Consider the following 26571-nt stretch of genomic DNA (forward strand, 5'->3'; position numbering starts at 1 on the left):
TTAGAGGAATCCCGTAAGTATTTCCGTGTAGAATTCCTGGAGGATTTTTTTGAGGATATTCTGAAGTAGTTTCTTTAAAAATTCTCGTAGGAATCCTTGAAGTCATTCCTGGAGCAATTCCTGGAGGATTTTCTAGAGTTATTCCTGAAGCAATTCTTGGAGTAATTAATGGGATATTTCCTGCAATACTTTATGGAAGAATTCCAGAAGGAATTCTTGGAGGAATTTTTGGAGGAATTTCTGGAGTAATTCCTGGAGGAATTCCTGGAGTATTTTCTGTAGGAATTCCTGGAGGAATTCCTGGAGGAATTTCTGGTGGATATTCTGTAGGAATTAAGAAGATTTATTAAAGGAATCACTGGCGAAATTCTTAGAGGAACTCCTGGAGTGTTTTTTGGAGGATTTTCTGGTGGATATTATGTAGGAATTCCTGGAGGAATCCCGTGAAGATTTATTGAACGAATCACTGGGGAAATTCTTAGAGGAATTGCTGGGGAAATTCCTGGAGGAATTTCTGGACGATTTCCTGGAGGAAATTCAGGAAGGAATTCTGAAGGAATCTCCAAAGAATTTTCTGGAGCATTGTCTTCCAGTTATTCCTCCATGAATTCATCCCAAAGTTCTACCAGGAAATCCTGCAGGGATTCCTCCAGGAATTCCTCCAGAAATTCCTCCAGAAAATCCTCATGGGATTCCTTCAGGAATTCCTTTAAGGAATTCTCCCGTGAATCATCCAGAGATGCCTCCAGGAATTCCTTTAAGGGTTCATTCAGGAATTCTTCCTGGGATTCCACCATAAATTCCTCCTGTAATTGCTGCAGGAGATTCTCTAGAGATTCCTCCAAGGATTCCTCTAGAATTCCTTCCAGAATTTCTCCCAGGAAATCATCTAGAAATTCCTCCAGGAATTTCTTCAGTAATTCCTCACAGAATTCCTCTAGGAATTTGTACAGGGATTTAAAAAAAAAAATTCTCCAGAAAGTACTCCATGCATTTCTCCAAGAATTACTTCATGGATTTCTCCATAAATTATTCCAGGATTTCTTGGAGTAATTAATGGAGTATTTCCTGGAAGACTTTATGGAAGAATTCCTGAAGGAACTCTTGGAGGAATTTCTGGAGGAATTCCTCGAGTTATTCCTGAAGCAATTCTTGGAGTAATTCATGGAGTATATCCTGGAAGACTTTATGGAAAAATTCCTGAAAGAATTCTTGGAGGAATTTTCGGAGGAATTCCTGGAGGAATTTCTGGAAAAGTTCGTGGATGAATTCCTGGAGTAATTCCTGGTGAAATTCCAGGAGGAATTCCTTGAGTATTTTCTGTAGGAATTCCTGAAGGAATGCCTGGAGGAATTTCTGGTGGATATTCTGTAGGAAATCCTGGGAAAATCCCTAGAAGATTTATTAAAGGAATCACTGGCGAAATTTCTGGACGAAAAAAATCACTGGCGAAATTCTTAGAGGAATTCCTGGAGTGTTTTCTGGAGGAATGTCTGGAGGATATTCTGTACGAACTCCTGTAGGAATCCATAGAAGATTTATTAAAGAAATCACTGGCGAAATTTCTGGACCATTTCCTGGAGGAAATACAGGAAGGAATTCTGAAGGAATCTCTAAAGAATTTTCTGGAGCATTTACTGGAGAAATTTATGAAGGAATCACTGGAGGAATTCCTGCAAAAAAAAATTGGAGGACATCTTGCAGTAGTTCCTGGATAAACATCTGTAAGAATCCTGTAGAAATACCTGGAGTAACTCACGGAGAAATTCTTGAAGTTATGCCTGGAGTATTTCCAAGAAGACTTCCTGGAAAAATACCTGATGGAATTTCTGGAGGTATTCCTTGAGGAATTTCCGGTGGAATTCTTGGAGAAACTCCTGGAGTAGTACCTGAAGTAATTTCTGGAGGAATTCCTGGAATAATTTATGGAGAAATTCATGAAGTAATTCTTGGAGAAATGCATGGAGTACTTTCTGGAGAAATTTTTGAAGAAATCCCTGTAGAAACTCCTAGAGGAATTCTGTGAGGAATTACTGAAGGAATTTCTGGAGGAATTACTGAAGAAATTCCTAGAGGAATTTCTTGATGATTTCCTGGGAGAAATTCTGGAAGGAATTCTAGAGGAATCCTTGGAGGAACCTCTAGAGAATCTTCTGCAGCAATTACAGGAGGAATTTATGGTGGGATTCCTGGAGGAATCCCTGCAGGATTTCCTGGTAGAATTTCTGGATGAATTCCTGCAGGAACTCATGGAGGAATAACTGGAAGAATTCTTGGTGGACACCGTGGAAAAAAATCTAGAGGAATCGTCAGAGGAATTCCTAGATAAATCCTTGCAGGAATTCTTAAAGAAAGTCTTGGAGCAATTCATTGAAAAATTGTCTTGTGAAATCCGTGGAAGAATTCCTGATAAAATCCCTTCCACAATTCCTGAAGAGAAATTCCTGTTGGAATTTCGAGATGAATTTCTGGAGTTATTCCTGGAAGAACTACTGGAAGAATTTTTAGTTGACATCGTGGAGGATTTTTTGGAGGAATCCCTTGAGGAAGTCCTGGTGGTATTAATGCAGGAATTTCTGGAGAAGTCCCTTGAGTCCTTCAGTAATTTTCGGGAAAATCCTGAAGAGAAGCATGCATTATTGCTGGAGAACTCCTGCATTAATTTCCAGAGCTATAATGGAGAAATTCCCAGTAAAATCCTAGGGTGATTCTACGACAAATTCTGGAGAAATTCTTGGGCTAATTCTAAAGAAATTCCCTTGGTATTTTTTGAGGGTGCCCTGGAGGAATGCCTGGGGAGCTCCTAGACTCACTCTCAGGAACTTCAGGAGGGCTTCTCGTTGAACTGAAAATAAATAAACTGTGGGAAGCTACTCCTGGAGGAATTTCTGGAGAAAAATTCTAAACCAGTTCTTGAAAGTATCCCAGAAGAAATTTTAGTTGAACTCAAGGACAAAACCCCAAACGGAGTAGCTGGAGAAATACCAGGAAGGACTCCTAGAAGAATCTCATTAGAGGTTTTCCTGAAAGAACTACGGGAGAGTCCCAGAAAGCACTCCAAGGGAAATCATAAAAAAGCTGGAGGAATCCCAGATTCCTGTAGAAATTACAAAAGAAAGTTCTGGATGAATGTACATCAAACACAATGGAGAAAGTGCGCAGAAACATAAACAAAAATAAATGACAACCGCTTCAAACTGTGCGTGCGTTCGCGCAACATAAATTGCTGGTGCGCAGGCGCTATAGTCCTGTGAGCATTGTGTACAGTGAGAACGAAGCGACAAAAGCCCTATCGAGTCTCGGCCGCGGCCCCGGCCCGGACCCAGTCTCGACCCGTAGGTTTGAAAATCCCTTAAAACGGTGCCACCCAGCGGTATGATCTCGCTAAATTCCACCAGTGAGTGGGTTTGGGTGTATGGCATCTAGGCGAATTGAATCTTCACCCAAAGAAAAGGATGCATTGAGATTGATTCATAAACATAGCGCGCAATTTGCCGTTCACTGTTGGCTCTGTCAAACGATGACCGCCGCCGCGACGCTGGACTTCGTTGCCATGCGCACGACGACCAACAGCAAGCAAACGTGTAGGGTTGCCAGACAGTATTGCAATAAAAACATTGATTTATTTCACAAAATTTTGAATTCAAGATTGTGACAAAACTATGAAAGATACAATGTTGCACCAAAGGACAGTTTGGTAGCGTATCAAAAAATGAATGTTTTGTAGAAGAACATTTCTCACATTTATCACGTTTTTTACGAGTAAACTATCAAAAAAGGTGAAAAGGGGGTACATTTTTAGGCACTTTTTACATAAAAGTCAAAATTTCTGCACTTAAATGACTTTTTATCAATTACCTGTCCAAAGAGCATTAAAAGACAAAGCTTTAAGCTTCCTATCCATGCGCTAAGATTGATTATACGGTCCATAGTTTCTGAGTTAGAGATGTTTAAAGATGGGGTAATTGATTAACACTAATTTTTGAATAACTCACTTAGCAGTGATTTCCGGACCTACCTGTAGAACAATTTTTTGCTGCAAATATGGTCTACTTTCACCTCCTTTCGGGTGTAACACGAATTACCAGTCACCCTGTATACCGATTGAAATTATTTTTCCCAAAATTGGACCCCCCCAAATGGTCTTACAAGCAGCCTATATGTATTATCAGAGCTTCCACCCTCTGAAAGAGAAATATTCAATCAATGATTTCACTCACTTTGTCGAAAACACTTCCTTCGACAGTATTGTTCGAAGAAAAATTGAACATCCTACCAATGGCATATTCTTTGACTACACGGAAGGGTTGTGAACCGAGTTCGTCAGCTTGTATCGTTTTGTATCGTCGATTTTGCCCAAAATCATCCATAGCCGAGAACAGTCGTCGCACATTCATCGTATGGTTGTTTCTAAATTTATTGATCTGTCGAAAAAAAACATTTTCGTTTTTCCGTCGGACAACCTTTGTTTTTCCACTCGATCTTCCATCGTTTTATTTATCCTTTCATCATCGCCAAATAGCACGACATCCACGGCAAGCTGCCAGCATCAACCTCAACCGTTATTGTAGCGTGGAACTTGAAATAGCTTGAACTGTGGAAGTTCATATATTTACAGAAGGGATTTTCGGCATCCTCTTCCGTTCATTGTTGCTAGCTAGCTGGCTTGTTGGATAAACTCTTCTTCCAAGAATCACTGAGCGATTACGGGCCAACCCGGTTGTCGTCGTTATTTGCGCAAATGTTGATTGATTGGGTTGGAAAGTCAAACAGGATATGAATGGTGGCGGCGGCGCGCGTTTGGTTGGGCAGGATGATGCCGGCTCAACATTTTATGCCGGGATGAAAAATTTTCAAGCGGATGTTCCGGAGGAAGGCATGATTTAAAGTTTGTACGAAGCGTTTTGTCGAAATACTGCTGTGCTGTATGTAAAGCAACAATGTGTATCTGACCTCGGGCGAAGGGAAGGAGCAATCGCAAAACTAGTCTCCAACACCAATTAAGTACTTCCAGGGGAATACTGGAAAACATGGGTTGTTAAACTGTTGCCGCTTGTTATTCAACTAAGACGCAGTGAAACGTTCAGCTTCTGTTGTCTTGTAATTATATCGAGTTGGTGTAGGTTGTGAGTCAATAACAGGGTATCGTTTATACTAAATAAATTACAATCACAATAACTTTCTCGTTCGGGAAATCGTGGTGCAACTTCAGCGACACGTGTAGGTATGGATTGCAACACTACTTAGCGAAGAGTGTGAGGTTTGTTTGAGTCCAGTTTAGTGTATGGGCTTACGGACCTTCGTTTCTTGTAACAAAAAAAAAACTCGAATAAATCCACCTGGCGGTGATGGCGCCTTTCTCGTGCCTTCGAAAACCCATTTCAACAAAACCCTTGACAAAATTCATATGTTTAACAAAAATCCATTTCATGGCACCATAAATCATATTGTTAATCTGACTTTTGATGTTTGGGCCTGAAACTCTGAAAAAAGCCTTAATCTTGAACTTTGAGCGGCTATTTTGGATTTAAGTCCGCCATCTTGTAAATTCTGGACTCCGATCATCTTCCCATTACCAAATATGCCCATATTGAATGATTTTAGAGCAATAAAACAGCCATCTTAAATAGAAATCGCCCTCTTGGATTTTAGACTGCCATATTGGATATTCTGGCCATATTGGATATTAGGGCCTAAAGCTCCATTGAACAAAAGCCATCTTAAATTTTGAGCTGCCATCTTGGATTTTAGATCGCTATCTTGGATATTCTGCCCTGTCAACCAGTGATCGTATAAGATGTTGCATAAGATGTTAAAGTGGAGGCGATATACGTACATCTTACATGCGCCTAATTGGAGGCATGCACGTATATGGCCTCCACTTTATCATCTTATGCAGCATCTTATACGGTTACTGGTTGTCTGGGTGGTCGCAATTTCTGGGCTCCAGATATCTTACCTGTCCCAAATATGCTCATATTACATGGCTTTAGGGCCCTAACTCCATTAACCCTTTGAAGCCGGATTTTTTCCAAGCGTTATCATGGAACTTTTTCTACGTTTTTCTGTTGTTTTGGTGCTCAATAGCATAAAAAGGGTAGAATAATATGCAGAATATTTTTTCTGGATATCCTAGGCCATCCTACGATTTGTAAACTATCATGTCCAGTAAGTCTTCTGGGAGCTTAATAGAGAGTATTAGATCAGTCGGGATATTCTAGGTCATCCAAACTATTCTTGAGTTTAGATCCTGAAGTCCACGGGTGTAACGGTAGCTTCTTTCATTATCAGCTCTTTCGGTATCAGCTCAATCGGGATATCCTAAGTCATCCAAACTGTTCATGAGTATAGATTCCAAAGTCTACGGGTGTAGTGGTAACTTCTTTCATTTTACAAAGCTACTATTTGTAATCTATCATGTCTAGTGAGTCTTCTGAAAATTCAATAGACAGTATCAGATTTGTTGGGATATACTTGGTCATCCAAACTATTCTTGAGTTTAGATCCTAAAGGCAACGGGTGTAATGGTAACTTCTTTCAGTATACAAAGGTACGATATGTAATCCGTTATGTCCAGTAGGGTAATAGAGAGTATCAGATCAGTCGGGATGTCCTAGGTCATCCAAACTGTTATTGAGTTTAGATCCTACAGTCTACGGGTGTAACAGTAGCTTCTTTCATTACACAAAGCTACAATTTGTAACTTCCTTCATTATAAAAAGCTACGATTTGTAAACTATCATGTCCAGTGAGTTTTCTAAAAATTCCATAGACAGTATCAGATCTGTTCGGATATCTTAGGGCCATCCAAACCGTTCTTATGATTACACTCTAAAGTCTACGGGTGTAACGGTAGCTTACTTCATTCTACAAAGCTACGATTTGTAATCTATTATTTCCAACAAATCACACAGCGCAACAAAATATAACTTTTGGTCTGTCTCAAAAGCAAACTTATGTGTCTTTGACCGATTTTGGGTTGCTGAATCGGAATCCGGGCTCAGAATTGCTGCAGCACGTCACATTTTTTAGCTATACCTCAAATTATCAAATTTGATTAGGTAAAATGTAATATTTGACATACATTGTTAATTTAGATGTTAGTTGACCGATTAATACCTTGAAATTTTGCCCTATAAATTGGGCTGAAGCTCAAAATTATGACGTGCTAGAAGAGCAATTCCGAGCCCGGATTCGGATTCAGCGACCCAAAATCTGTCAGAGACACATAAGTTCGCTTTAAAGACAAAAAAATGTTTCGCTGTGTCATCTGAATGTTCAATGGACATCATAAGATCAGCCGGGGCCATCCGAACTTGTTGCGAAGAGGCATTGCTGGCACCGACTCTTTCAGCAGATTACTGTGAAGCAAACACATGATTGCTGTTGGACCTGCTACAAAGCTGCAAGTGTGATTTTATTAGGCTTATTTGAGTTATTGTAAAATATATTAAAAACTTACAAATTCGGTAAAACTATGGTAGAAACATTTGGTTTCCAACCGTCACCTCCTCACTAGATGTTACACTGCCGTTCCTTTGTTATTATCAGTCAAGCATTGGCATTTAGGAAATTCTAGGGATGTTCATTTAATTGAAATCTAAAGAGCGCACTTATGCGCAACAAAACTATTATTATGTTTAATATCTAGCATCTGAAGAAATTGAAGTTTTTGTTTTGGCTATATGGAGTTATGTTGCATAATCTATTTTACTTACTGGAGCTCACAGAATACAACCAGAGACAACGACATAGCTAAATTATCAAAAAAATGTTGTGTTACATTACTATCTAAAACGAAATCGCCTTATGTCACAGTGAATGTTTTTATCAACTAAGCTTCATAACAGTAAGGAAGCCCATAATATCCCAGAAAATATAACAACGTTTATTGTTCCTCTAACTACTTTGGTAAGTACAGTGGACTATGTAACACTACTTGACATAGAGGCAAATCACAAATCACAAGTGTAGACCTGAAGCTATGGTCTCCGGAGTAGTGTTGTTGATCTGGAATAGCTCAAAACTGTCTTGAAATTACTCATGATATGCCCCTCCTGGATTACAGATTACAGTTTGAAGTAGTGTTACTATCAATACCTGAACTTCAGGATAGTTTGAACGACTCTCAATGTCCCGAAGATTCATAGTAATATATAGTAGACTTCAGGTTGGTCCAGTCACCACGATTGATTATGAAACGTTACTCAGTGTGTCAGATATAGCTGATGTTACAAGTGTAGACCTGAAGTTCTGAACTCCAAGATAGTTTGGTTGACCTGAAACATTCACATAGTGTATCTATATTATATTTGAGATTTCAAGAGCTTCACGGAACTCAGAAGATGATGCATTGCTATTATTTATGGTGAAAACCCATAAAGTTTTTCTTGTAGACTTGATGGACTTCATTAAAGAAAAGTTTGGACAAACCTGATTGTCCCAAAGGCTTATAATAAACAAGTAGACTTCAGGTTGATCCAGTAACCACGAATAAATATGCAACATTACTCGGTATAGCAGATACGGCTGTTGTTACGAGTGTAGACATGAAGTCCTAAACTCCGAGATAGTTTGGCTGACCTGCAATATCCCTGTAGTGTCTCCAAATGGCATTCGAGATTTCAAGAGCTTCGCGGATCCCAGCAGATTATGCAATACCAATATTTATGGCGAAAACACATAAAGTTACTCTTGTAGATTTGAAGGACTTAATTATAGAACAGTTTGGATGGTTCTGAACATCCCAAGGGTTTGTTATAAGCTAGTAGACTTCAGATTGCCTTAGTAACTGCGGTTGATTAAGAAACGTTACTCAGTATAACAGGTATGGCTCTTGTTACGAGTGTTGACCTGAAGTTCTGAACTCCAAGATAATTTGGCTGACCTGGAATATCCCTGTTGTGTCTCTAAATGACATTTGAGATTTAAAGAGCTTTGCAAATCCCAGCAGATTGTGCACTGCTGTTATTTATGGCGAAAACACATAAAGTAATTCTTGTAGATTTGATGGACTTAATTATAGAACAGTTTGGACGATCCTTAACGTCCCAAAGGTTTGTTATAAGCTAGTAGACTTCAGATTGCTCCAGTAACTGCGTTCGGTTATGCAACGTTACTCAGTATAACAGATATGGCTCTTGTTACGAGTGTAGACCTGAAGTTCTGAATTTTTTTCTGGAATTTCTCTATAGTGTCTATAAATGACATTGTAAATGCCAAGAAAATCACGGATCCTAGTAGGTTATGTAATGCTATTATTTGTGGCGAAAATTGATAAAATTATAATTGTAGATTTGAAGGACTTTACTATAGGACAGTTTGGAACACCTAGAACATCCCAGAATATAAAATACCTTTTGATATTCTTGACAAAGGTTAAATGAATACATGTAAACGTAACCCACATCCAAGTTCAGCTTTTAGATCAACTGGTATGTCAATAATTTAGTTTTACAGGGTGTTCTGGATGTTCTAGGTTGTCAATGAAGACCCAAATACAAATATGCCCATTTTTCCCAATTTGCAGCAACTTTGCCGAAAACAGTATGCTGTTTTATCGAATGAGTGAATTTATACAGCCGTTTCTAGGTTGGGGTCATATATGACCCCTCCGGCTCCAAAGGGTTAAACAGACGCCATCTTGAATTTTGAGTCGTCATCTTGGATATTAGACCGCCATCTTGGATTTTGGATCGCCATCTTGGATATTTTGGTCGTCATTAGAGACGAACCAGCCAAGGGCTGAAAGTCTCTCAAATAAAGATAAATCAATCAATTGGTCGTCATTTTTGGACTCCAGACATCTTCCCCATGCTAAATATTCTCATATTGCATGGCTTAGAAGCTCTCAAGTAACACGCTTTGTCACAAAAGAGTCACGGCAGCGTAAGATTTTGTTGCGCAGAAGTCACTGAGACTTAGTTCTAACAAATAATTACTTACTTGCTAGAAGTAAGTCACAGTGCCATCTACGCAACAAAAACTTGCACTGCCTTAACTCTTCTGTGACAGATGTGTTACTTGGGGTTAAACTCCATTAAATAAACAGACGCCATCTTGCATTTTGGATCGCCATCTTGGATATTTTGGTTGCCAATTTTTGGACTCCAGACATCTTCCCTATACCAAATATAGTCATAGTACATGGTTCAAGAGCATAAAACTCTATTAAACAACCACAATCTTGAATGTTGAGCCGTCTTGAATATTAGGCCGCCATCTTGAATTTTGGGCCGACATCGTGGAATTTCTAGTCTCCAGTTTTGATTTCCACTCAAAATTCGTCAACCATGCTAAAGGTTACCAAAATCGCCGCAGTTTGATGTGTCGCATGATGGGGCTTGGTTCAGATTTATATACGGTCAGTTCTACCGGTGCTGGTGCGAATCACTGAAATGGCCATAACTCCGAAACGCCTTGACCGATCCAGACCATTTTCAATAGCAAAAAATTCCTGTTCGATTCGAGCTATAATCCGAAAAATCGGCCAACGGGAACTGTCCTAAAAGTGAGTAAACTTATTTTGCGCACAGACATACATACATACACACATACAGACATCATCTCAATTCGTCGATGTGAGTTGATTGGTATTTGCGACTTGATCATCCGAGCCTTTTTGCGAAAAATCGTTTTTTGAGCGAACATATAGCCTTTCTAATCACTTAGTGTACGAGAAAGACAAAAATCATATTGCTTGTGTATTTTTCAAACAAAGTTCCATACAATATTTTGAAAACCAACTTCCTACAAGCCCCACTAAACTATCATCTTTTCTTCGTTGCTTTTCCAGTTTTCCAGCCTGATCAATCTTTTCTACAGCTTGTGCGCAGATTGTGGTGGTGCGGCCAACAAAGCCAACAGCTTGTCCTTAAACGGTTCGATGCTTATTTCCGATGTTGTTGGTCTGCTCGACATTGGAGATGATATCCCATCCCCTTTCATAACCACCACCACAACCGCCCGCATCAACGTAGATAACGGAGTGGATGTGGTGTTGACTAAATCATTGAATCGAACAACAGTCGTCGTCAGTTGGTCTGGTCGGTCGGTTGGTCCTCGGAAGTGAGTGACCCAATCCCATAGTGTAGTATCTAGTGGATGAAGTGAGGCAATGTACGAAGTCTGTATGGAGGGTACGGAGTCCGTTTCCGTTCGATGGTGTGGCAACAACGTTCAACTGGCAATCTGTGCTGCTGCTCATACCGCTTTGTAATGTACCTACCTCTTCTCGTTCAAGAGAGTGATTGTGAGGGAAGACAATCGTTTGCGGTTTGCGTAGGCTTTTCCGAAATAACCGAGTGGAAGTTTATAATCGGATGGTGTTTAGGAATTGGTTGGATGGAAGCAGCGGAAGCCGGAGCTGTTGAGGTCAATTGAGGTTTCGAACATGTGTTGCTTCTGAATGCCGATGCTCCGATGGGAGGGGTTCGGATGTGCTTTTGAATAAAATTGACATTGTTTTGTTGAATGGCTTTCAAGGAAATGATGTTGTACAAAGTGTTGAAGACAATCAAGGCCACATGTGTATTCTCTATTAAAATTTCTGCGAAGGCCTGAAAACAATCCATTCTGATATGAGAGTAGAAATCAGATATTCGAATGGGTCATGAGCTTAACCTACTATTAACCTTCTGAATTAATGTTCGAAGTTTTCGATAGCCTTACTTATTAGGCAGAACTGGGAAAATTGGAAAGCAAGAGTAGCCGAATCGCTGTGATTGCTCAGGCGCTAGAAAGCATGGAACAGAATGATATGCGAAGGTTTTATAAAACTGTGAATGGCATGCAGAGAAAGACAGCACCTTCTCACGTCATGTTCAACGAACGTGATAGAAACTTGCTGACAGATAAACAATGGTTACTGCCAGGCGGAGAGAGCACTTTGGGGCTGTCCATAAACCACGTGGTCATTTTTTTGGGACTTCTTTGGGCCACCATCGTGCCGTGCGGACGTTTTTGGGAAACGGCAAAAGTTACTCTTCCGGACCGGTCTTTTTTGTCTCGGTAATCGGTCGTGACGCATCCGCGATGAAGATTCCAGTGCCAGCTCTGCCAATCGCACGCTCCACGTGGACGCTGCTATCCCGCAGTAAACGAGGCCGGTTGTCCAGTGCGGTGGGCCGGAGATCGTGGATCAACCAAAGATCGATCGGCGGGACTTGTCAGCAATGGCTGAACTCGCGGTGCAAGCCACTTCACGCCACTCGGCCAAGGTCGGAGAGTCACGTCCCGTTCAGGGAGCAAGAACGCATCGATCGATGGGAATTGTTTCGCAGCGAGTACAGAAGACGACATAGCACGTGGCGAGCCTCCACGGACGATAAGGAGAGCTAGTTCCAGGCCAGTTGGTTCCAATCGGTAAGCTACCAAGCGACAGATGTGAGACGCAGAAAGAAAGCCGAATGTGTAAAGGAGAGGTTAGTAGTGAGTGAAGGAAGGAAAAGGTGAGGATAGGAGCGAGCGATCGCAGGTAGGAGAAAGGAAGTGTAAGGTTAGGTGGGAATTAAATACATGTGTCAAATGAAAACAACTTGTTTATGCCGCCAATGAAGAGAAAATATGGAAAAGTTGTAACATGGCCACACCGCTGCGCTTTACCACCAGCTAAGAGGTGTTTCACGAACCAGCGGAGTCAGGGGTGTGAAGTAAGCCTTGTGGGTAAGGCTATGGATCACCACACCGAAGACGACGGGTTCGAATCCCGTTCCGGTCGAGAGCTTATGTCATATGAATAAAGTTGAGTAAATACTCTTTACTAAATCTATGTGAAGCCGTGGAGCAAATCTCTGTGAAACTTCACAGAGATCTGAGTAAAAAATAGTTACTCAGATTTATTCATGTGACCTCTTGTCTAAACTTTCTTGGGCATAGAGGAGACCAACGAGATACTTGAACAGCTGTATAGTTTTCATTGGCAGATAGGAACTCTGCCCAGACTGAGGATTGTAGGTTGATGTAGATCCAGATAAGGACGAAGTTGACGTAGACGCTTCTGATTAGGTATTTTGATATTAGGTATGTGTGGATTGCTGGAATAATTCGCCAATTTCCGTGTGACGATGGCTCGGTTCTTGCGACTGGCGTACCCAGTGGTACTAGAGTTGTGGCGATAACGGTATGTGTAGGACGTGGCTTGGACAGATTCCAGGTCATGAGCAAGATGCCCAAGGATAGATTTGGAGATGGCTTGATAGAGTTCATTGGAGACTTGCTACCCGTGATACGTGTTCGAAGCTGGTTGAGATGGGAATGTACCATTCGCTTGTCTTCCACGTACACATTGAACATAACACGCCTAACTGGTTCCAAAACCATTCCGAGTGCCTATGTCCACTTCCTTTCGCGAATTTTAATACCAAACTCTTGATGCATAGCAGGAATTATTCGCTTTCCATTGGTCAGGCGTAGTCCACGTGATTTTGGCCATGACAATGGTGTGGACTTCGGTGTACTGGACTCTTAGCTACAGCTGCACAATGGAGACAGAAACCGACTTGAGCAACGATGTCTTCATCCAAAGATGGCCAATAGACGGACAATTGCTTTCATCCGCTGTCCTTCTTGATGTCCTTCCCTGTCCTCTGTTGGCATGACATGGTACTAAATCAAACGATACGGAACATCTGCAATGCCAAACTTGTCCTTACTGACATAGACGAGACGATCTTGAAGTCGTACATAGACAATTGTAGCGCCCAGCATTGCAACCTATTAGCCTGCAGACCGGAATGCCTTTTTTAGATCCGAAGCTTCGAGGAAGTGGTGCATGATCTGTCTGTAAAGTAAACTTCCGGCCGAAGATTATTTTATTAAACTTGGTTACAGCAAATACTATCGCAAGAGGATTGCAAACTGGTTGGCTGTATGCTTGCTCAGCTGAAGTCAACGCTCTGGATGCATGCTGTCTATCTTGATTAAGCCGTTGGAGAACTTGTGGCTGATTGTGGCCCCGATTCCGATGAGAGAATCATTTGCTGAAACAATTAGGTCCAGCTGTTGAGTGTAGTGCGTGAAGACTTTCTTGAAGTTCTCGGAGGCGTGCTGACATTCGGACGTCCATAAAAACTTCTTCCATGAAAGATCAATTTGGCTAAATAGGGTATTGGTTCCCTTCTTAAGCATGTGGCTCCCATTTTCATCCTACGAAAAACAAAGGATTCAAGCGCTGTTTGTTTTGTTTCTAATTTTTGTATTTTTTGTTAGAAGTGAGCACCCATGAAAACAAAAAGAACGGACTCAATCGGTGCCGTAATCGCTTGTTTTCGAATAGGATGAATATGGGAGCGTGAGATTAATTATGGAACACATACCCTACTTTGCAGTTAGCCAATTTTGCGAAGATGTCTTGTGGCAGCGGGAGATTCCAGCCCTCTCCAAGCGGTCTAAGTCCTCGTCGACGGTCTTATACATTAAGTATGCCACAAGCCTCTTCTTGTTGCTTCACGACGTACAATCGAGCCTTTCGATTGTTGGAAATCTCGTACGAACACTCAAACTCAAACTTCGGTGGCTTCCAGAATGTCGGTGAAGTTTCGACCGTTAGTGTTGGAGGTGCTGAAAGAACTGGAAGCGCGGTCAGATGAACTCGTTCGAAGTAACATTTTGTTGTCGAATCGGAGGTCGGGAAAATTGCTAATAACGAGGCTGAGGTTGCGGGAATACCGAAGGACGAAGAATCGGATTTGACGATTGCTGCTGCTGTGGCACAAATGCTGGGTGTTGATGTTGTCAAGCCTGTTGCATGTTTTCATCGCAATTGATTGTGAATGCGAACGATCGCCCCCAGGAGGTGAATTGGTACCGACCTGTGCCTACCGACAATTCTTCTCTTCCTCGCAGGAGACACTTTTGCCGCTGTTTCTCACTATTTCACTTAATTCTCGTCGACACTTTTACGTTCGCAGGTGGCGGTGGCTGAGCGCATGCCCACTTGCGAAAATGACACAACTTAGTGGCAACTGCGGCAGCGGCAGAACCCGCGAAGTCAAAGTAAACGATGACTATCAAGATGGTGGCCTTTGTTTTCGCGGGTAGCCCCAAAGATGTAGCGGATGCTTTTGCTTATGACAAGCAATCGCAGAAGCGGCACCCACAAGGTTGGCGGCTGTTAATCCCGAAGGTCAGTAGTAAAGCCGGCAAGTCGAATCCGGAAAGAAGATAAGGGACCGTTTCGGCTCGAAAAATATGGGGTTTGCAACCACTGATTAGTCCTCAGCAAACTAGGGCTGGGCAGCGAGAGGACGCCCTTTTGACTAAAGTAGAGCGGAAGAAGAATTTTTTTTTAGTTTTTATTTTTGTGTATTTTAACATAAATGCTAATTCTACCCTCAGCGGAAGAAGAAGAAACCGCAAGCAGCGTTGGAGCGTAGAAACACCAGACCTAGAAAACGTAGGAGGTCAGGTGCCAAGCGCGAGAAGGACGCGCTTGTCATCAAGACTGATCAATTCAAGTACTCAGAACTCTTGAAAGCAATGCGGAGCGACGACAATCTCGTGGACCTGGGAGTCAGTATGCGTACAATTAGACGTACTTGTACCGTTGAAATGATCCTTGAGCTCTAGTGCGACAAGGAACGCTAGGGCTCCGTCTGAAAAGCTCTGGCGTAAGAGGTCCTTGGTGAGGGCGTTGAATGAGGGCTCTTACAAAGGAGGCGGCTATGAAGATAAAAAAAAAAACCAGACGGCACAGCCCATTGAAACGTCGGGCATAGGAAAGATACTTTCGATTTAATCGCTTCATAGACTGAAAGCCGAAAAAATCTCCTGTGAGATCACTAACGCGGAAGAGCTCGTCACGGTACTGCGACAATAGTTCGAGGTGCCGCTGGCTTCTGCTTTGTCAGGCAGTTTCTGACTGCGGAACAGATATCGCAATCATGGCAGACCCATATTGAGTACCCGCTACTAACGGAGTTTGTATCTACTACTTATGAGGGCTTCGACAAGATAAACGGGTTTTCTTCTGTAGCTGTTAATCGTCTCCGCTGTGGCCGATCGAACAGTTCACGCAGATGCTGGACTGTATGACGACCGTGCTAACAGAGCGAAGATTGGTGGTAACAGCGGGTGACTTTAATGCCTGGGCCTTGAAATGGGGAAGCAGTTAAAAGAACCAGCGGGGCGGGATGTGATCCTGCTAGAAGCACTGGCGATAGTAAATGTCGACCAGGCTAATTACGGAACCAATAGTTACTTTAGTCGGAACGGTGTGCAGTCGATTATTGACGTTATTTTTTGTAGTCCTGGCCTAACAAGTACATAGTTAGAAATGGAGACAAAACTATGGCTACACCTACAGCAATCACCTGGCGGTTTGCTACAGTATCGACTACAACAACAGGAGGCAGTGGGTAGAGAAAGAAGCGGCTAGGTCAAGGCAGAGCCGTAGGCCGTGAGCGAAACCTACTTGGTTTAGACGGCGCTGAGCTGGTACCGGTGCTTTCAACCCGGTGCGAGTCAACCCGGTGCGAGTCAACCCTAGAAATGGGAGACCGCCGGCTTACTGGTGGACTCAAGTGATTACGGACCTGCGCCGTGCTTACTTACGGGCTTGGCGGAGGATGCAGCGAGCACGATCTGAGAAAGAGCGAAACGAACGTCGGATGGCGTTCGCGGCTGCAAAAGCCGCGCCGAAGACTGAGATTAGGGCAAGCAAAAAGGTCTGCTTTGAGGGTCTCTGTCAAAGTGCCTACAGGATCGTTACGGTCAAGGAGTAATGGCTCCTACAGAGCAATCTCCAGAGATGTTAGAGGGGATCATGGAAGGGCTTTTTCCGCGTCATGTCATTGTCCTAGTCCCTGGCCTCCTTTCGTAGGACAGCCGGGGACTGGGGCTGGCGATGAGGAGAGGGTCACCGATGTGGAACTTGCGGGGATAGCTAAGTCCCTTAGCGTAGGTAAGGCCCCAGGTCCGGACGGAGTTCCGAACCTGGCCTTAAAAGTAGCTATTGCAGAGGCTCCCGAGATGTTCAGGTCTGCTATGCAGAAATGCCTGAACGAGGGAGTTTTCCCAGAAGCTTGGAAGAGGCAGAGCCTGGTACTATTGCCAAAGGCGGGGAAACCACCCGGAGACCCATCGGCATATAGACCAATATGCTTGATTGACACGGCGGGGAAGGTGCTCGAAAAGATCATCCTCAATAGAATGTTGAGGCGCACTGAGACTCTACATGGTCTCTCGAGTAGACAGTTCGGCTTCCGAAGGGGGAGGCCGACCGTAGACGCTATCCGGTCGCTTACAAAAACCGCCGGGAAAGGACTCGAGCGTAAGTGAAGGGGAATTCGCTACTATGCAGTAGTGACTCTGGATGTGAGGAATGCGTTTAAAAGCGCCAGCTGGTCTGCTATTGCCAATACGCTTTTGCGTCTGGGGATACCGGGGACCTGTACAAGATTCTCGAAAGTTACTTTCAGAATCGAGTATTGATTTACGACACAGAGGTGGGTCGGAAGGGCTTTCACATAACCTCAGGAGTCCCGCAAGGCTCCATCCTGGGTCCGGTGTTATGGAATGTCATATACGACGAGGTGTTGAGGTTGGAGTACCCAGTGGGAGTGGAGATTGTCGGATTTGCCGACGATATTACGCTCGAAGTCTACGGTGAAACAATCGAGGAGGTGAAGTTGACTACCGACCACTCGATCAAGATTGTGGAGGCGTGGATGCGGTCCAGGAAACTGGAGCTGGCTCATCACAAGACTGAGGCGATGGTTGTGAACAACCGGAAGTCGGAGCAACAGGCGGTGATCAGTGTAGGAGAGTACACTATCACGTCGAAGCGCTCCATCAAATACTTGGGGTGATGATCGACGATTAGCTTACCTTCGGCAGCCACGTCGATTATGCCTGCAAAAGAGCCTCCACAGCTTTAGTGGCACTGTCCCGGATGATGTCCAAAAGCTCTGCGTTGTATGCTAGCAAGCGCAAGCTTCTGGCTAGTATTGCTACGTCCATACTTAGGTATGGCGGCCCGGCGTGGGGCACTGCACTAAGTACTGAATGCTACCGACGGAAGCTGGAAAGTACTTACAGGCTTTTGTGCCTGAGGGTTGCGAGTGCGTACCGTACCGTGTCACACGACGCTATCTGCGTCATTACTGGTATGGTGCCTATCAGCATTCTTATCAGTGAGGACATGGAGTGCTTCGAAATGCGCGGCACAAGAGGCATACGCAGGACTGCCAGGATGGCCTCTATGGTCAAATCCTTTACAACTTGGTCCAAATCCGGACAACTTGGTCCAGAGGATGTGTAGGGATGAGGTTAGCTGGAATGCCGTTTTAACGGCTATCACCCATATCGTCTGGGAGCTACAGAAGAGGTGGCGCGTGGACTCGGAGAATGGCCAGTCCAGATGCAGTACAAGAGGTGGTCCAGGGGTTCGGAGTCGGCTTCGTAGGTCATACCGGTGCCCTGCGGTCGAGATCGACCCTTACAGCGATTAAGTGGCCGCGGAGAGAACATCCTAGTAGCGTTGCTGTCGTAACTGGGTTGGATCCGAGCCCGCGGTTGGAAACGGGGCACCGGTAAGGGTCGGGACAGGTGGAGGCCCCATGTCTGCACGTCCTTTTGTGTGCTGGCTGATAGGAACTTACTTGAGGGAAGCTCAAATCACTGTCCTCGCGGAATAAGTTCTTGATACTTGCAGTTGGAAGCAGGCGTGGTGTCGACCCTGCCTGCCTTTCAGGACAAAGGGAGTGGTAAGGACGACTCGGGTAACTGAATAAGCATCAGCATGCTTGGTTGAGCTTGGTAGACTACCCAAAGCGAGTCATCGATGTTCGTTACTCCAGGCTACGCAGCTAACCTTGAGGGTAAGATATGCACTAGCCCCTCTCTGAAACAATGTCTTCTTGGTGGTTCTGGAGAGATAACGTTTGGTTGCCATGGGAATGTTGTTAAGTGGGTCGAGGAAAAAGTAGTCCTAGCTTTCACTGTGTTGTTGTAAAAGACGGTCCTCATCCCCACACTACCTGGACCTCCCTGTTCAGGTGTCTGTTGAGCAGATTATCCTCCCATGGTTTAGAATAAAAAGGTTTTGTAGAGACGAGCTTTGCTGAAATGCCGATGCATCTGCTATCACCAATATCATCGGAGTTACAGAGAAGGTGGAGTGTGTACTCGAGAAGTAGTTAGGTCAGTCGGTTTGAAAGTCGGTTTCGCAGGTCATGCCGGTGACTTGCAGTTAAACACAACCATTTTATTGGTCAGTTCGCTGCGCATAGAGTGGCTAGTACGTCGTCATCGGCCGTGATGTGGTATGGGGCAGGTGGAGCTACCCACCTCCCCCTTGATTTGTCAAGCTCATGAAACTGTAAATTCAGGAAATCATTTGAACTCACTCATGCATCACCAGCTTAAACGATACAACACCTTCCATAATCGCATAAATGCATAATTCATTCCATCCTCGAGCACGCCTCCCAACACCATATGTGAATGATGTTTTGCCTTATGCTCGTTCTGCCACGCCAGTCGCCAGTGTGCTCCGGATCCAACATCAACCAGCAGCAGCGTAAAGCTTCCTTCAAAGAATACCCCAAAGCGAGGTCCCAGAAGCGCGAAAGACGCAAAAAAATCCCTCTCGAAACCAGATCAGCATCCCCCTTGACGACGACGACTGGCTCTGCCATACCTCCGAATCCTAAATAGCTGCTGCTGGGTTGAAAGGGTTGCCTTTGAGAGCTCTCCGTGTAAAAGTGCCAACAAGCGTGTCGACTTGTCTGCCCGTTCTTGTTCTGCTCTTAACCCTCTTTTGCACACTTTTGGAGGATGCCTCGAGGGCACGTTTGCTGCCATATTAGCGCGAAAGAAAAGCGTAAGAGCGCTCTCACTACCGCACCGCTAGGGAGCGCGCTTTTGTAGGTTAGGCACGCTAACAGCAAGCACATGCAGCAGCAAAGTGGCAGCAGAAGTTGCACATGATTTATTGCTTCCTTCACGGTCGGACACGCGGAAGTGCAAGGGGCGGCACGCGCCGCCGTCGCCGTGTGTAGCGCTAAGCTGCTTCCGGTTTGGGTTGCCCCTTTTTTCGCAGTGCACTCTAAAAGAAGTCAAACTTCGCTCAAATTGAAGCCGACAGGTCCGGCCGGCGGTGTTACGATGATTGAAAGGTTTTTGTCGACACGACACGAGCTGGTGACACTGTCAACGCCACGGTGCGGTGTTTCCGCACTTTGAAGCACGTTTTGAACCTACATGCTATGGCCTAGTTTCCGAACGCACCGAGAACTAATAAGCAAAGCACTCACACCGTTTCTCCTTCTTCTGGTTCCACTTTCAGACGCATCAACGTTCCAGCCGGATTTCGCCGAGCCAATAATCAACATATCGGTGGCAATCGGCCGGGATGCCACGTTCACCTGTCACGTACGACATCTGGGAGGATACCGGGTAAGTGCGGCAATATCCGTTGCGTTGCGTTGCGATGTGTGTGTGTGCTTATAATCAAGTGATCAAGGATAGTGTGGCAACATGGGGAAGATTAACGGAACAAATTGGCGGTCATGTTGTCGATGAGCTAAGACAGGTCTTATTGATAGGTGTATGTCATGCTCGACTCAGTTGAATCAATGTGATTGATTTCAGCAAAGTGAAGTTGGTGCATTTTTTTAATATTTTTAAATCTGCAGTGGTACTAACATTGAAAGTACTCTTTAAAGATTTTATTACAGATACCATAAGTGGTTATGTATGTTGAGGTCGGGAAAAAATGATTCTTTTATTCTTTCATCCTTAATTTTTTTCATACTTTTACCCCATATTCAGCGCGAAATAAAGATGCAGCAGTTGAAGCATGAACATAAATTGCTAGAGGCCCAACTGGCTGCAGAGCAAGAGTTCGTGAAGAAGAGGGAAGCGATCCAGAGGCAGTTACGCTGCTCGTAAACTCGTAATCGAGTCAATGCGTTGATAGGCCAAAAACCTCTGTTGGCTGAAGGATCAGCCAACAGCGCTGGCGACAAGCCATCAACCGCGGATTTTCGGGGAGTGTACTTGAAAGGAGAGGACCCATTAGGAGCGGACTGCTCGAAGCAAGTTGACAAGCCGAAGCCAATGTCGGAAGTGCTTGTGATCACTGAATTCGAAGCTGGCACAAGGGAGGACAGCAGCATCGACGAGTCGTTCAAAGACGTCCGTGCGGAGAGCAGCCGGTGTGGCAGTGTGCGGAAGGGCAGAGTTGTTGACGGGCCGGGGCCAAGCGTTCACCGAGTTTACGGAAAGCAGCTAGGCGATCGAGCGGCATAGCAGTCTTCGGAGAAGCAGAGGTGCTGAAGCGCCAGGGCCAAGCTTTGGTTGAATCTCCAGGGAGCAACTAGCTGCTGGAAAAGCGATGTCGCAACACCTTTCAAAATTTCGGGGTCAGCCCTAGGTCTGGCTGCAGTTCATTAGCAGATTCGAATACACGACGGCGGCTTGCGGATTCCCGAATCTAGAGAATCTGAAGTGGTTGCAGGACTGCTTGCAAGGTGACGCACTCGAAGCAGTAAGAAGTCAGCTCAATCTACCGGATTCTGTTCCGGACGCGATTCGTCACCTTCGGAATTTGTTCGAAAAGCCCGAGAAGCTGCTGGAGACGCTACACTCGAAGGTGAGGAACGTTCCAGCGCCGGAAGCCGATCTTAAATTTCGGCATCACCGTGAAGTAATTGTGCGATCATCTCGAGACTGCACAGCTCAGCGACCACCTCAACAACCCGTTGATGGCGCAGGAGCTGGTCGACAAACTGCCGCCGAGCTACAAGCTGGATTGGGCCCGGTATAAGCGCGACAGAGTGGACAGCCCGTTGAAGATGTTCACAACTGACATCGTTTCCGACGTTTCCGAGGTGACGGAATTCTCAACGCTGTCGGCGAATGAGCGAGTGCGGCCTTGGAAAGAGAAATCGAGGGGTGAACGAGCGAGCATGACCAGGGAAAGAGAATGCGAGAAAACAGGAGTTTGTGCACATGCGCAAATGGAGCGGAAACAAAGCGGAAGCTATGGTTGCGAGGTGACCAGCTGGCCATTTCGGATATGCAAGCAAACGGATAATCTCATCCGTAACTGCGATGAGTTTAGGCGAATGAACATCGCGGAGCGGCTACGCGAATTGGAGAGGCAGAAACTTGGTGGAATCTGCCTGAACAAAAACAGTGAAGGTCGGTGCTCGTCGATGACGTGGAATTTCCATGGGGTTCATCATCCTCTGCAGCACCAGGTGGAAGAATTAGTGCAGCTGCAGAAGGCGAAGTCGGACTGTACGGTGATGTTCCGAATGATGTCGGTAACGCTCTACGTCGGCAAGCGACAGTACGATATCGTCGCGTTTTTGAACGAAAGTTCGTCGGCAACGCTAGCGGATGATGCGTACTATCCGCAGTGCAATTTGCGAACGGTATCGCAGTTGCAGCTGTCCAGACAGGATTTGGCCTGGTGTACCAACGATTGTCATCGGGCTAGACATCCAGTTTTAGTTATTTTAGTGATCCATTAAGATGCCATTCTTTATCATTTTATTTGAATAAGTGTAACGGAAGCCGGGCAATGTTCGCTTGGTTTGGGACGCTGGCTGCTGCGTCGGTGCTGCTCAAAGGCCCGGATATGTTGGCTCCGCTGCCACGAGTGATCTGTCATTACCGAGAACGTCCGGTCGCCTTCGGTGGTGACATCCAGGAAATGTAATAACGACGAAGCTCCGCTGGTGTACGTTATGGACGTAGCGACTTTCGGCTCGACGCTTAAATGCTTGGACGCGGTTCTGGATGAACTCGGGGAGCAAAGCAGGGAAACAGCGGTTCATTCCAGCCTAGACAAGAGCACGGAGTTCGAACGGGTGATGGGAATCGTATGAGATACGGTCGAAGATACTTTTCGCTTCGCCACCGTGTTGAAACCAAAGTATTCGACAGTCCTTCGAGGAGGAGTACGCCTGACCAAACGAATACTCTCCTGGTTCCTGGCGCTAGTAACAATACTAGGAAACATGCTGATCTAAGATCTTTGGCAAACAGGATGTCAGTGGGATGATGTCGTCGACGATGCGGCGTTCAGCAATTGGGAACAGTGGACGAACATTCTGGCCGAGGTTCGAGCATTCAAACTGCCACGGAATTACTTCGGGGACGCCTGGTCGGACGCATATATTTGCAGACGGCGTACGAATGAGTAGCATATTTTCGGGCCGTTGTACGAGGTAGTGCTTTCCTGAATTCGATCAGATCAGCCTCGGTATAAGCAATTCACCGCGGTTTCCGCATTGGAGAGATCCTAAATCTGACGAGACTAGCAGTTTGACGATGGGTGCCCACGAAGTTGAACGTAGCTGATCTATCAGCTGAGCTGACAAAGTGGGACAAGGATGCGGATGTAAACCCAAGCAGCGCTTGGGTGTGAGGACAGCAGTTTCTGTTCGAGAGCGAAGAAGATTATACCACAGGCGAACACGACGGAGGAGTTACGGGTGCACCTACTGCTGTATGATGTGAAGGTTCTAGCGATTCTTGTGGGCATGAGCCGCTTTTCAATGTGGACCTGGACAATTCTGGCTTTGTTAGTATCGATTTGTGTCGAACTGCAAGCGAAAGAAGGATAGGCTGCCGGCTGAAATGCTACAAGCAACGAGTGGCCAGCTGAAGGTGCGGATAGAATCCTCAGGACCGTTGCTTTGCATACCGTTGAGACCACGGTGTACAGAAGGTGATATATTCCCGAAATCTGACAGTTTTTTGATGACGTAATTCAAATCGTTCATAGGCGATCTAGTACTCCACACCAATTTGATCTACGTGAAAAACGATAAGAACGACGTCACATGTTCACATCCAAAATTGATGTTTACATAGGTTACTAGCCTGCCTTGTGATATTTATGCCGTGGTTGAGACAAGAGGAGTACGTGAGAACGGAGTGATGCCTACTTAAGTGGCGCAACCGGAGAACTTTATAGACGAGTTGAAAGTGCTGTTGAACAACAAAAACTGACCGATGGATGGCCAAATGGATGAAGCTCGAGAGGCCCCCCAAGCAGCACACTTTGTTACAACTAAATCACGGTAATTTCTACGCGACAAATTGAAAAATCGATTTTGAATGACTGCAACGTCGATTTCTACTGCTATGTCACCGAAAAAGCGCAGGAGGTGGAGCCTTTGTGCAACATGTCGTTCGTCGCATAAGAGATTAGATGGTAACCAATGTGTAATATAGTTTGTTTACACAGCAGTAGAAAAATAAACTCAAAGTTACATTGCTTGTTTCGTCATAACAATTATGGAAAATGATAAACAGTGGATCAAACATGGCAATGGCGATTGGAAAAAAGTATCTCTCAAGTAAAATGGAAATGTGTTTCGTCGGTGCACCGTCCTAAAATTGACTGGGAATTGTATTTTTCTGGTGAAATTGTTCATTTTACTAGCGGAAAACACGTGCGCTTGCAAAATTCGAGAATTTTAGCATATACATTTGCACATCTTACTGATTCGTTGTAGGATTTTTTAACGGGATAAAGGCCTTACAACAATTTATTTGTGAATTCTGATAAGTTTTCTGTTCTATTCTATTTGCTTACGACTCCATAATCATAATTGAAAGATATATTAGGTCAGTTTTTTGTAACTGGTACAACTAATCGCCATTGTGATGATTGGGCAAAACATACATTGCCGGTTGGATGTCTGAAGATATCAATATCCACCTCAAACATTACTTCATACAGAATTCCCAAGTATAAGTTTGAAAGCAAGATTGTTTTAATTAACGGAGCCGTTATACTTGAGTTTTTTTTTACGTCAACCCGTATTTCGACTTAATAAGATAAGTTTAAGTAAATCGCACTAGATAAATTGCCTTTCCTCCATCAAAAAATATACTCAAGAGCAGGTAAATTCAACCCAAGACCCCCGCTCCTCTTAAGCAAACAACTCAAATTTGAGTAAAACTATATTTTCCCGAAACTTACTTATTTGGCCCAAGATCCATCCTTGGGTCGATGCATCTCTATTTGTTATTTTTTTGGGAAACTAGTTTATTCGATGTACTATTTTTTTGGTAAAATTCACCCAACATATAGGTAATTCGGATTTTCCGTGAGCTACTTTAACATAATAAGTTCTAAACATCGTGTTTGTTAAGTTTTAGCATACAAACATACCTAATTACCAAATACTTTTGACATGCAGTGTTGATCTTAAACTACTAGTAACAGTTAGGTTGCACATATGTGACCAAGTGATCGTATGTTTTCATGCGTCTCATATGCGTTCACAATGAAACAACAAAAAGTTACACTGCCGTCATTTGGAAACGACTCTCGGTAACATGATACATGGCAACTAAACCTTGACTTCGCAGTAACTGGTCTGGTCATTTGTTTTGGTTTTTGGTTTCGATGTAACAAGATAATGTCAATAATGTAACTTTCTGAATTTGACAGTTCAGGAGCATATTTCACGAGAACCAGTATGTAACATTAATGTAGCTTCTGCTAAAATAAGGTTGCATTGTGATGTCTGAGCAACCAGAATGTGTACTGCAAATATAAGTTTGTTACCATTAGTCTACAGTGAAACGGCTATGCAATATTTATTATTTTTCTAAAATATTCCGTAAGTTACAAGTGCTACTTGGACCAGTCCGCTGTACAAACTGAACACGTTGATTGATGGAGGGACGAACCGAAAAAATAAATGGATTTTCTTCCGCTCAATCTACGATTTCCGGTGATTCTACTGGATAATCATAGGATTACGCAGCTGATCGTTCAACATTACCATGGGCGGAATAGCCATGGATACCGTCAGGCGGTTAATAACAAATTGCACCAGCTGTTCTACACGGTGTTCAATAAGTTCGGATACACAATAAAATTGAATGTATTTCCCATCTGTAATTCAATTTTGCAAAGTGAATGTATTAATTGAAAGCTCACATAATACTGATTAGATACAGGGTGCGGCAGGAAAAAATGTGAAAAGTTCAAGGCACTATTACACGCTAAATATGGGATATATATGACTATTTTTTCATGACAGTGTATCAGTCAATGTCTATATTCTAGCACTGAAAAATAAAAATGAACATATTTGATGTTTAACATGTGATAATGTAGGCCTAATAAGCGGATATCAATAAACTGCGCGCCCAATGGTCATTAAACAAAATGACTATAACAGTAACAAAATTATGCCAAATTCGATGAACAACCAGACCACACTGATCCAGACCCATGTAGTTTCACATACCAGATGAAATAAGTACATATATTTGAAGATATTGTAGAGAAAATCAAAAATTTTGTTTTATCAGATGTGATATTTAGCGACCTGTGTGATTTTCTGCGGTTTGAAAATTCTGATTGTCTTCATCTTCAGGCGCCGCCCTGTAAAGGTTAGTGACCAAAATGGGAAATTTTTAAATTAATTTTTCAGAAAACTAGCCTACTATAGATCATGGAACGTTGAAACATAGATTGGTTAATGTCAAATAGACGAAAATGAGGTTTGAAGTTGAAAAACACTTTCGCATTTTTTCCTGCCGCATACTGTACAGTATATATAAAAATGCAGTGTCTTGCAGCGGCCTTAA

At 43.9% G+C, this 26571-nt stretch overlaps 1 protein-coding gene across 2 annotated transcripts in view; it reads left to right on the top strand.

Annotated features, from left to right (window-relative positions):
- Positions 1 to 26571, top strand: part of LOC109402227 (lachesin) — a 525383-nt gene that overhangs the window by 313304 nt on the left and 185508 nt on the right. For both annotated transcript variants that reach the window (XM_062845257.1, XM_062845259.1), the window contains exon 3: positions 20288 to 20397. In XM_062845257.1, coding sequence (XP_062701241.1) covers positions 20288 to 20397 — 110 coding nt within the window. The remainder of the gene's footprint in view (positions 1 to 20287; positions 20398 to 26571) is intronic.

Source organism: Aedes albopictus, chromosome 1 (assembly GCF_035046485.1).
Source record: "Aedes albopictus strain Foshan chromosome 1, AalbF5, whole genome shotgun sequence".
Classification (NCBI taxonomy): Eukaryota; Metazoa; Arthropoda; class Insecta; order Diptera; family Culicidae; genus Aedes; species Aedes albopictus.